At 45.3% G+C, this 13,025-nt stretch overlaps 1 protein-coding gene across 1 annotated transcript in view; it reads right to left on the minus strand.

Moving 5' to 3' along the window:
- ALK (ALK receptor tyrosine kinase) overlaps window positions 1-13,025 on the minus strand; it is a 2,691,376-nt gene that overhangs the window by 793,426 nt on the left and 1,884,925 nt on the right. Inside the window, exon 6 of the mRNA XM_085613005.1 lies at window positions 11,188-11,316. Within this exon, the coding sequence (XP_085469131.1) occupies window positions 11,188-11,316 (129 nt within the window). The remainder of the gene's footprint in view (window positions 1-11,187; window positions 11,317-13,025) is intronic.

Below are 13,025 nucleotides of genomic sequence, written 5' to 3' on the forward strand. Positions count from 1 at the left end.
ATACTGTGGCATTTTTTTGAGGGGTCGGAGCATTGTCAGGCTCATTCTGGGCAGCCCCCACCCCTATGTATACTTTTTTTTTTTAATCACTGGTGCCTAGTGGGCTTTCTACCCCCCACCCGGGGGAGGGGCAGAGCAGGGGCTACTGCCCCATCTGTCTCCGGGGGTAGCAGAAAGACTGTGGAATTTTTGGGGGGAGTGGGGGCATTGGCATGCCCATTCTGGGCAGCCCCCGAACCCTGAACTTTGAAAAAAATATTCCCTGGTGCCTAGTGGGCTTTCAGCCCCCCCCCCGCGGGGGCAGATAAGGGGCTATTGCCCCCATCTGCCTCCCAGGTGGGGCAGAAAGACTGTAGATTCTTTTTGGGGGTGGTGGCATTGGCATGCCAATTCTGGGCACCCCCACCCCTATCTACAATATTTTTTTTTTTTTTTAATCCCTGGTGCTTAGTGGGCTTTCTGCCCCCACTCCCCCTCGGGGGCAGGTCAGACATTTGCATGTTTGGAGGGGAAGTGTGGGGGCATTGGCATGCCCATTCTGGGAAGTCCCCACCCCTGGACTATAAAAAAATAACCCTGGTGTCCAGGGTGCTTTCTGCTACCCGGGTGGAGACAGAAAGCCTGATTATGCCAGAATTCAAAGTGGGGAGCAAAGGCCCTTTACCAACGTGTCGCTTCCCCCTCCCTGGTGCCTAGTTGGTGGAACCCTGCTTGGGGATCGCCCCAAGCAGCGATCCATTAGGGAAGGGTATCATTGGAAAGGGGAGATTCTCCTCTTTCCAACGATACCCCTCACATGTGTCTCGGTGTTTGGGGGGCTGAGATAGCCCCACAAGCTGAACTGAAACTAAGTTTCAGTTTCATTTTCAATGTAATGACGACAGCGTGACATGCGCGCGATCGTCTTTGCATTGAAAGAAAAAGGCTTGGGAGATTGTGGAAGCTCTTTCCCACCTCCCGAGCCCCTCCCCCCTCCCCCCCAAAAAAAGAAATCCCTCTGTTGTTTGCAGCAAAAGGATTTAGTGCGCCTGTGCACATGACAGAATGGTTCCGTCACAGGCATAGGAGCACTGGTGCTCATGACGGAACCATTACGTCATGAGCACCGAAGGGGTTAAGGCTTGGCAAGGGGGTTATTTGGCAGTAAAAACTGCATTCTGGCCACTGGAGGCCTGGGACATGGTTTAAGGTGCTACTTAAGTGGGTGACACAATAAGTGTTGCAGGCCCAGCATCAGCATTTACTTTATAGGCCCTGGGTATATGATATTACCACTACAAGGGACTTATAAGTAAATTAAATATGCCAGTCAGGTGTAAACCAATTTAACCATGGGCAGGGGAACGAGCACACGCACTTTAGTTCCGGTTAGCAGTTGTAAAGTGCACAGACGTAAGGCCAATAAAAAAGAATTCAGCAAAAAGTGGATGGAAAAAGGCATAACGTTTGGGGGTGACCCTGCAGAGAGGACCGGGTCAATTAATGGTTTATGTAGAAGCTTACACATAAGTGACATCCAGGTAACTGAAGTTTCTTGTTTAGTCTCTGTGATGTCACTTAGAATCCCTCACTGAAAAACATGGCAGTTCTTGAACCACCATCTTCAGTTGTATAAATTCATACCTACAGGCAAAGGCAGGTTTCACCCACTACAACTATTTGGAAATTAATTTCGTTTTCTAAGTAGTAGAAAAGCTCTCCAAAAAAGTTGTTTGTTATAACGACAGTACGTAATTTGTACCGGAAATTGCTGATGGTGGGCACCAGCACTCATTTTGGACGACAGAGACTTACGTTTTATCACCAGACATTAACCCAGAGCAAGCAAAAGAGAGAGAAAGAGAGAGACAGACAGACAGACAGAAAAGTGAAAAGGAAAATAGGAAAACAGTGAAAAGGAAAATAGGAAAACAATGTTAAATGGAGAAACGATAGATCAAGTAGAACCTGCAAGGGGGTGATTAGGAGATATGAATTATAGAGTGGTGTAAAAATTAGGCCTGTAGTAGAAACAAGACTAGGCAGCTTTGGTATCCGCCTGCGCTCGCCAGCCTTCGGCAGAGACAGTGGTGGGCTCCTTAGAAATATTATGGGCCACTGCACTGACTTTAAACAAAAAAAACTCACCAAGCAGCCATGCACCACAGGTACACCTAGTGATTAGCTGTACACGTGTAGCAAAGGCAGTGCATCTTGGCTGAATATGAGGACATGCGCGACTCATCCATAAAGCAGTGCCTTTAACTTTTCTTCATATTACACGGGAGAACCATGCGGCGTTCCTTCCAACACTAGACGTAGCACATCCGTTAGTTTATGTGACAGGAGCAGGCCTTGGTGCTGCGTCGGTGGCGCGCGCCCTGCGCGCGGGGATATTAAGTCCTGCTGAGCCACGCGCCCTATCGTTATTACCCCGGCTCAAGGACGCAGGTTTCTTAGTCACGATCCCATAAGGCCGGCTAAGGCCTGGTGGCAGCAGCGGTGACTCATGCAGTCAGTTCGAAGAATCGTTCTGCAGTGCTGCGCAGAGGGTTTCGTGAGGTAAGCACAGCAGAGCAATGACCTCTGAGCGCCAGCAGGAGGCGGGAAGTGACTGTACGGAGGAGACTGCAGGGCACCATTCACTGGGATGGCTCCTCAGTGGTTTGTGCCTACGCGCGCTTAATGTGTCCGAGACTAGCAGAAAACGGCACCGAGTTTAATATCTTGTCGAAGAGCGTGAACAGGGGCTGGGAGGCAGGCGGAGTGGATGACTGTGGTGGGCTCATTAGGGGCGCTCCTCCATTGCCTCCATACGTCATATGCTGCACCTGTGTAATTTGGTCACAAATGGGTCGCAGTAGTCGGTAAATTCAAAGCGTGTATTGTGCTTCGGCATGAGGTAGATTTGGGATATCAGGCCGCATATGCTCGAAGCTGAGTCTGCTGACGCAGCAGCCGCCAGGGGCCTGTTCTGCGAACTCCGGAGGCAAAGTTAAGAAGATCAATCAGTAAGCTTTGGCGGGAAGTGGTTTCATCATCATGCACTAGAAAACAGTCTATTAGTGAGTAGAGCTCAAAGTTTTACCTTCCTGAGGTTGTCTATTTGACGTACTCAGCTTTTATCAACCTTATAAAGAAACAAATTATTTCATAAACAGACATATATGCATTAAATTTAATATACATACTAATAAACGTATTGACAAATGAACTATGTAAACATACAAAATGTTTTTCGAGAATTTACGGACCGCCTAGGAGTTGGAAAAGTAATTCTGATTAAAATTCTCACATTGTTTTTCATTTTTTAAATTAGCATGAATACTGATGATGTAAAATCCATTCAGTACCAGTGTGATGGAGATGTGTCAGGAATGGGCAGGAGAAGTAAGCCCTTTGCATATGTTTGTTGGAAGAGAACGAAAGTGTAAGTGGCTGTGTCCTAGTACAATATGGAAAGACAAAGATATTCCCGAATTCTTCTGTGGTAGAAAAATAAACCATGATTTATGTTCCTAAGGAAACACAGATGGTCAGAAATGTTAATTTAAGAAAATGTAAATCAAATTGTTTTCTGGTAATCTCTTCCGGCTTTTGTGTTCATGAAAATAGGGGAAGTAACATATGCATTTAAACACAAAGTTGTTTTTATTTTGATTAGAAAGTCTGCTCATCCGTTTTTGAGCTTTATTTATTAAGAACCCGGCTTCAGTCAAATACTTACAGTAAGTATTCGGACAGATATCACCCAGATATTAAAATTTGCCAAGTATTAAATATACTATTCAATGTACCCCTATAAACTGCAGACTCTCTGCACAAGCTTCGTTCGGACTGCCCCACAGAAAAGAGTTCTAAGGAGGAGTCTAAAAAAGTTAGCAAGCAGCGTACTGGCCTTACTCACATACATCGTCAGATCACACGGACTCAACATCGTATTGTACACAGATGACACTCAACTCGTCCTCTCCCTAACCAACGAACCCAACATCTCGAAGCACAACTTTCAAGAAGGAATGGAAGCGGTCGCCAGATGGATGAAGAACAGCTGCCTACAAATGAACACAGACAAAACCGAAGTACTCATCATAGGACCACATCCTGAAGCCTGGAACGACTCCTGGTGGCCCCCGCCCTCGGAAACACCCCCCCCCACCCACAGCCCACGCACGCAACCTTGTAATCATCTTGGACTCCGAACTCAAAATGAACCGCCAGATCAATGCAGTCACCTCTTCCTGTTTCCACACCCTCCGTCTCCTGCAAAAGACTTTCAACTGGATTCCACTCGAACACAGAAAAACCGTCACCCACGCCCTCATCTGCAGCAGACTGGACTACGGCGAAACGCTCAACGCTGGAATCAACAGGAACCTCACCTGCAAACTCCAGAACATCCAGAATGCCTCCACTAGTGTAGTCCTCAACCTACGGTGCTACTGCCACATCACCCAACACCTGTGGGCGCTACACTGGCTTCCCCTCGAGAAGAGAATCACCTTCAAGCTCCTCACCCACGCTCACAAAGCCCTGAACAACACCAGCCCTGCCTACATGAAGCACCGCCTCTTATTCCACGCACCCCAAAGATCTCTCTGCTCGGCCCACCTCTCCCTTGCTACGGTGCCGTGCATCAAGATGACCGGAACAGGAGGCCGCTCCTTCTCCTTCCTTGCGGCCGAGGCATGAAAAACCCTAGCTCTCCACCTGCATCAGACACCATCTCTATCCAAGTTCCTGAGGGGCCTCAAGACCTGGCTTTTCAACGAATCCCCTTGAGGTTCAGGCAACCGCACAAACCCTGGTGAGCCCTGGAAGTCCTCAGGGCCTGCTTGGCCTCTCAACTCACCGTGAGTGCCAAGGAGCTGCGTAGCGCCCCCCCCCAGCGCCTTGAGACCCTCCCAGGTGAGTAGTTGTGCTTAATAAAGCTATTTTGTCTGTTTCAGAATATGACCTACGCCATCTTCGTTCTGCTTGTCGTCGGACGAGGCGGAGCTTTCTCAGTTCCTCACTAAACCATGAGGCAGATGGTGTAGCCTTCATTTTAAGTTTTTTCCTAGGGATACAGCCATCAAGGGTGTTGTTGATAAAATTGCTGTAACTGTTGTAATTCTCCTTAACTGAGACGTCAGGGACGTGCCGAAAAGGCTCAGTAACAAGAGGAACTAGACTCTCTTTTGAAAGTTTTGCCCAGTCTCTGACCCACCGAAAGGAGGTTAGTTTTTTTCCGATCGATAGAGCACGGGGTAGAGTAATCCTAAAGCGTATCAAAAAGTGGTCTGTCCAGCTAAGCGGGGACATATTGAGCACCTCAAGCTCAGACTGCTTGGCAAAAACCAGATCAAGCATATGTCCTCCCTGGTGAGTTGGCTCTTGGATATGTTGTAATAGGCCACAGTTTTCACAGGTTTGATTTAGAGCTTGTAAATGATTCCTCAGGCTCCCCGTCTCCCAGAGATTAAAATCACCAAGTAATAGTAGTCTAGAGTGTGTCAGTGCTAGACCAGCAATGGTGTCGAGTAAGGCCTGTTGTTGAAGATCTGGACCCGGGGGTCTGTAGCAGACCAGGCCGGTCAGCACTCTCCCTTTGGCTTCTTGTAGGGTAAAGCCCAGGAATTCGTACCCAGCAATCTCGTTTACCTGTAGCGGGGCACAGTCCCATTTATCTTTAAATATTATCCCTACCCCCCCTCCTCTCCCCGTTAAACGGGGTTTATGGAGAATTTTGTAGCCTGGTGGACAGGCAAACCCAATCTCCACAGAGGAGTCCGGGGTGGTCCAGGTCACTGTGATGAATAGGAAATCCAGGTCCTGGTCTTCCAACAAGTTAAAGATCTCCTGATGATGCTTTATCAGGGACCTGCTGTTAATCAAGCCACATGTCAAGGTCCATAAAGGTCCCCCCCTTCCACCTTTGCCAATATTAAGTAGACTGTCCCTTGAGTAGCAAATCCTACCTGTGCTGGTTGAACCAGCGTGGAGGGCGCTGGATGTGACCAGGGCGCGGACAGGCGCAGACGGGCTTGCCTCTGGCGCGCCTTTGGCGCGCCCGCTGCACGCGCACGCTGCGCGCTTGCATCCCTCTTCTTAAATGGGCCAGCCACTAGACCGCTTACAAAGATGGCGCTCAGTGGGTGGCGTGTTTCTCGCGCGTTCCGTGACCGTCTCACCAAGCGGTGAGGTAAACAGTTTTTTAAAGTGCAGGTAAGTGGGCAATGAATCAATGTAGCAATTTATTCTTTTATAAAAATAGCAGTTTACACCAGTTAAGACCTGTGCCAGTATGCCAGGAAAATTAAAACCAGGCGTCGCGCAAAAACTTACCCTCCGTCTGCGAGGGTGCGGTGCAACGGTACGAACAGCTGAGTGAAAGATCTCGAGCAGGGTGTCCTGCGTTCCACACACTCCGTCTGTTTTTTGCTTTTTTCTAGGAGTCTCTAATAGTAGCGCTGCACTACTATTAGAGACTGTCATGCTATCTAGAAGAGAATCACCTTCTGGACAGGGACCAGTTTGGATTTAGGCCAGGGCACGGGACGGAGACCGCCCTGATCACTGTAATGGACAAGTTGAGAATGCGTGCCGACAGTGGGACCTCGTCAGTGTTGGTCCTACTGGATATGTCGGCCGCATTCGACACAGTCAGTCATGCGGTACTGGTGGCAAGACTAGAGAGTATTGGAGTGAGGGGGTGTGCCCTGAAGTGGCTTCAATCTTATCTGTCAGGCCAACAACAGGCGGTTAGCATGATGCCTTTTGTCTCCCCCTGGTCTCCAGTACGCTTCGGAGTACCCCAGGGCTCAGCAATAAGTCCGATTCTTTTTAATGTCTATCTTAGCCCCTTGATCCCTATCATAAAATCTTTCGGGATTGATGTTGTCAACTACGCCGATGACATCCAATTGCTACTTTCCTTTGAAGGAAAGCATGCACTGTCCATGAGCTCCTTCCAGGCGTGCATGGGGCAGTTTTCAGATTGGCTAGGGGCTAATTCCCTTCAACTTAATGCTGGGAAAACAGAGCTGCTGTTCTGTGGTGCAGCTCAAATGTCCAGACAGTTAACGGACGAATTTAGGCTTCGACCAGAGGATGATCCCTTAGTGGCAGCCAGGACGGTTCGTAACTTGGGGGTCATGGTGGATGAAGACCTTCAAATGAGAACCCAGGCAAATAAAACAATCGGTATATGTTTTGCACTATTGAGAGCCCTCCGCCAAATCCTCCCTCTACTGTCAAGCGAAGTGAGACCACTAGTGGTCCGCAGCATCATTATGAGCAGACTGGACTTCTGTAACTCCCTGTATTTGGGCACACCTAAATACATTTTGCAGGGGCTGCAAAGAGTCCAGTCTATGGCAGCCAAACTGGCCCTCAAGAGACATCGCAGTTCCTCTGCAACGTTGGCACTGAGGGACTTACACTGGCTACCTATCAAGGACAGAGTCAGTTTTAAATCTTTATGCCTTGTCTACAGAGCTTTACACGACACAGGCCCGCTTTCTCTTCAAGAGCGGTTTACCTGGTACGTGCCCAAAAGACTTCTCCGGTCCACCAGCCAAGGCCTGGCGTCCGTTGCCAGAGTGAAATTGACAAAGCTGGGAGGCAGAGCTTTTGGCACGGCAGCAGCTCGCCTTTGGAATGAAATTCCCATAAGCCTCAGACGTGCTGACTCGTTGCTGATGTTTAGGAGGAACCTTAAGACCTGGTTATTTGCCAGAAACTGCTAGCTACATTCCTGGTCAGTGACCTAACCGTTCTGTTCTGCTCTATGTCACCAGGGTCTCTAAGCGCCAGGATACCCGTGGGGTGATACTTGCGCTATACAAATATTTTATACAATACAATACAATACAATTTGATTGCTGGAGGCACAGTCCTTGTGACACCAGCTCCACATGCCACCCAACTAGCAAGCATACACCACTACTTACCAAAAACCCTTACTACGACATTTCCACACCATTCCTTTCATTCTATCCCCACTCCCAGCTCTACCAAACAAGCATGAAATCATGAGCATAAACCTAACACAACTAATGCACAGACCAAAAAATATATGCCAGAGGTGCGTAAAGTTGGTCACCTACATGTCCAAGCACATTGGTTCACCAACTTTGTGGACATTTATTATTATTATTATCATCATAATCATTAATACTACTTCTAATAATTATATACATTATTTTATTGGGATTAGTGTTATTATGGATTTGTTACAGGTTTAAAGCACCTTGGAGGCACAGGCCATGCACATGCTCTGTTGAGTGCGCAGCATGGAGGATACTGTGCCATAAATGTAACAGCAAGAAGCAAAATAGTGGAAATGGTCTGGACTATTTGAAATTCAACACTATTGACCAATCAATCTGGCTCAAAATTCTGCCTCTTGGTATTACAGGGACCTCCCATGTGATTTATCTCCCATGTCTCTCTGATCAGTCCACAGCCACTCTCCTCTGTGTGTCAGCCTTCTACTATCATCTCTCTAAACTTCCCCTCTAGATCTTTATGCAGTACCACTCACTTGTTTCTCCTACCTTTCTCACATTCTTCAACTAAAAAAACTTCACTCTTTAAATAGACATCTACAGTCGGTCCTGCTCAATGCCTCTAAAACTGAAATCCTTTTCGTACTTGCCTCCACCAGCCTCCATCTCTCAACCACACTCATCTTCTTTCCCTTGACATTCATGCTGACCCCACCACAGCCAGAGACCCAGAAGTGCCTTTTGATTCCCAACTGAAGATGGACTCATATAACGTCACCATAGCAAGAGCCACAAAAAGTACACTCTGCAAAAATATTTATAAACCAACTTGCCATTAGCTAGCTGGTGACAGATTGGTCATCTCCCATCGACAAAGGTATTAGTTTGTCAAATTAAAACCCTTCACCCCATCTGCGTCCCACAAAACCACCGACCTTCTCATACAAACTAAAAGTTGGTTGGCTGTCATGTAGCAGAACTCTCTTTTTTTGCTCTTTTTGTGGCTACCAAAGAAACCCACCGCCTGGCCCACCTTGCTGATCACAGCTCAATCAATGCAACACCATCCTTCACCTGCTCACGTCACTGAAACTCTAATCTCACGTTCCTTTCCTCTACTGCAAGGTACTGTTCACAGGAAGGCACTTCTCCCAGAGCACTCATTTGACAACACCTTACTTTTAGGACTGCCCTAATGTTTTTTTGATACACCACCCACAGCCCACAACATCTAACGTGTGAATATTTACAGATTACAGATATAAAAAGCTTGTCTGTCTTCACCGTTCATCCTCTTGTAAAATAGGTGGGCATATTTAAAATGTTACTTCTTCACATCAATTCAGTTGCTACTCTATTTCACCGATATATGCAATTAAGAGTTTAGTTGCCAGAAGAAGTTGGGAGATAAGCATAACTTCAGTTTGTCTGCCAGAGGATGCTGAGTCATAATCATTCCTTGAACACCCGTACATAAATAAGTTGTGATCTTTTCCCGTGGTACCCCCAAGGTTTGAGGGGTCAGTATTGCTTTGGAAAGCCCAGATATGAAGGCTGCCTCACACTGTATCGTTTCTTTGACATGAACATGACACTTCTAAAAGCTGCTACCTGTCCTTAACGTGTGCCAGTTTGTCTCAAGTTCCCTCTCTTCCCCTAATATTCCACTGATGAGAGTAGACTGATGCTTCATAGGAGTGTGATGTCCTGTAATTTACCTTGTCTTGTCTTATTGTTAGGAATCAAGACTTTTTGCCCCTCAGAAAGGCTTTATGACAGTCATTCACACATTTTCCTGGGAAGTTATACAACAACAAGAGCTAATAACCTAGTAGACCTACTTTAGATTTTGACAGGCTTCTTTAAATATAATAGAAACATCATTCTGATATCTGAATTAAAACATTACAAGTTTACAAATGTATTTTATTATAAAGAAATTAGCCACATGTCATGGGGATTACATGTCTAAGAGGGTCCCAAAACAAGTTATATATTTAAGAGTTTTAAACATGAAGCAGGTTTTTAAAAATACAAAGATGTCCTTCATCCTAATGCTCTGGTTCTCTAAACTAAATAGACTGCTATTTCCAAACTTAGCCTCTCTCCTTTCTTTGGGTACCTAGGCACTGTCGAATCCGAGGCATATTTTAAAGTTACTTTTTTAATGTTACAAGTTGGCTTTAAACATTTCAAAATGATTTATTCTGAACCCTCACGTTGCAGCTTGCCTAACAGTAGTACATGATTGCTGGGCAGCCCTGGTGCCATGTTTTTAAGTGCCACTCCTGTAGGTGGTTTCTCTTGTGGGTGGTGCAAAGCCACATTGCTGCCAACATGTGGCATCTGACTATTATTGCTACTTGCACGGTTTCTTTGTTGTTCTACTGTGGACTTACCTAACATCCATGTATGATAATTGAGGTCAGCCTATTTCTCGCCATGGTCTAAGAGACAGAAAACATGTACTGGGTGCATTCACTAGCCCCCAGAGTACAAAGGTCAAATATGTCAGCAGTCTAGGTCCGTAAAAATAAAAAGCAATTGAGGAGGCATATGTACAAAAGTGAAATTGCCACACTGACAAACAGAATAAGTGAGTGTAATCTCTTCTTCCCATGATGCAGAGTCACCACACACCCCTTCTTTACTACTGTCTTTACTGTAGACTGCAGAGCCTTTCTTTTTCCTCTCTTAAATACATATTGCACTTTTGAAAGGGTTTGATCGCTTCCTTGTCAAACATGCCTCATACTGTTGTACCATCCCCCGTCTCTATATTTAAAACTCTTCTCATTAGGAGCCAGTGTGAGAGTGGAGTTGTTATGCAATGGTGCAATAGAATTCCTTGAATGTATTCCTCTTTAGGCTTACACATATAAAGTATGTCCTCTCTGACAATCCAAGCCATATTTAAGAGTTAGCAAGCCAGGCTGCATATGATGGCTTGTTGCTTGTGAAAACATGATTTGTATTTTCACCCTTTAGAAAGGGATTTTCACATGTGAGGTTTGATGACTCCGAATTATTTCTGGACATTCTAGTCTGCCATGATGCTTTGGGAGCAGAACTTGCTTTATTGGTATTCTTAAAGCTAGATTAGAGCTTTCCATTTGACCCAGTAATATCAATTACAAAATAAGCCAGCTCCACCTCTGCCCTTCTGTATAAATTAGTACATTTATCTCTTGATGATGATGAGGAACAAACTACTCACTGCACACATCTCCCTCGTCCTCGCCGCCTGCGCAATCTCTGATGAAGTCGCACACTTGTCCGAGTTTGATGGCTGTTCCATTCATGCAGTTGAAAGAGCCCTGCAGGGCCACTTTAGACGTACCAGTTCCTGGAAAGAAAATCAAAAATCCTATCAGTGAAGTGCAGTTATTAATTGACCATATCCTGTCCTTCAAGCAATGGTTTATTTTGCGCAACCCTATGGCTTTAGTGCTGCCCTATTCACAATCAGATCCTTTTGAAGAGCCGCAACATCGCCTTCCCGCTCTCAGCGGGATCCGAATGGAGAGAGACAAGAGTGCCACAAGTGAACAGAAAGGCTCGGATGGCTGCTCAGGTAGACGGGTGATGGCCTTTCATAGCATCCAGGGATGTATTTTTTATGATTCTATTCTTTGACAAAATCCATACTGCAGCCATCTCATTTTAACAAATGTGTTCCCAACAGACTCAGTAATGCCTCGATCAATCGAAGTAGGGCAGCTGAAGGAAGCCGTAAGATAGAGTCAACAATCCATGAAATATATATATATACACACACACACACACACACACACACGCACGCACGCACGCACGCACACACACACACACACACACACACATATATACCCCCCCCCACACACAGAAATAGATGTTTATTTCTGTTTGCATTATAGTGAGGAGAGCACAAGACCTTCGGTACTTGAAGCACTTTACAAAAGTTTGCTTAGTTTAAAACACAAGTTATGCATTAAGTAATGTGTACCGACATGCTATATGCATAACAGTTATAGAACTACAAAATGGCACAAAGTGGCAGATGGTTCATTTGTTTCAGCTATGTACAGTCGCTAATAATTCATCGTGTAAAACTGCTGATGACCTCTGATAGCCCATGTAATTTGTGAAATATCATGTTTTACATTTATGATGCCCAACAGGCTGATTGGCAATGTGCTTTTTCCTTGAGTAAGTGTGACTTACTTCTGGAAATTCAGAAGTATGTTTGTGAGCCGGCAGACAGATCCTCTGGGGATGCTAAATTGTCTGCTGCGGGAAATTGCTTGTTAGATATTTTGAGAATGCGGCTTGTGGTACTGTGAGTCTTTTGACATTATTCACACAATATGCTCAAGTTCCATTCGAGACCACACATAGTTTAATGATGGTCTTAATTGACAAGCTTCATTGTTCACAAAATACATATTTATGTAATTTCATTTTGCTGACACTGTTTTATTAGTGCATAGGAAAGGTATTTAAAAGTCTTCATTTGAGGGGCAGGCTCCTCAACACTTAGCTTGTAAGAAGCTTTAACAAGTTATTTTCCACTTTATCCGCCACACACTTACAAGTTGTAGGCAATCTACGTCTAAAAGAAAGGCTTCTCTGTCCTTACACACCTCAGCATATCTCGTTGGTGCACCACCAACAACGAGCATAGATTTGGGCAAGCCAGGAAATTAAAAGGTAGTGTTGCAACAAGGGTCTGCCTTGGCTCTAGCAGCCGAGCTACCAAAATAACTGGCATGTAAATTCTGCACTAAAAGTCATATAAAAATAAGACTAAGACTCTCCAAAATAAAAAAATAAAAATTGCATTTCTTTATAATGCAATAGTATTTCATCTCTGTACATTAGACTATATTACTGTATTAAGTGTCATTTATTAAAAGTAATAGTTTCTAAACTTTAACTTAAAAACGTTCATAACCCGCCCCCTCAACCACCGCCATGTCCACAATGCTATTGGTAAACCAAGAGGTAAACAGTTGTCATGTGCCCCCCACAGGTGCCTAGTTAGTTATTACAAATAGAGCAACATTACAGTTTATTAAA

The sequence above is a fragment of the Triturus cristatus genome, chromosome 6 (genome assembly GCF_964204655.1).
Source record: "Triturus cristatus chromosome 6, aTriCri1.1, whole genome shotgun sequence".
NCBI classification, from domain to species: Eukaryota; Metazoa; Chordata; class Amphibia; order Caudata; family Salamandridae; genus Triturus; species Triturus cristatus.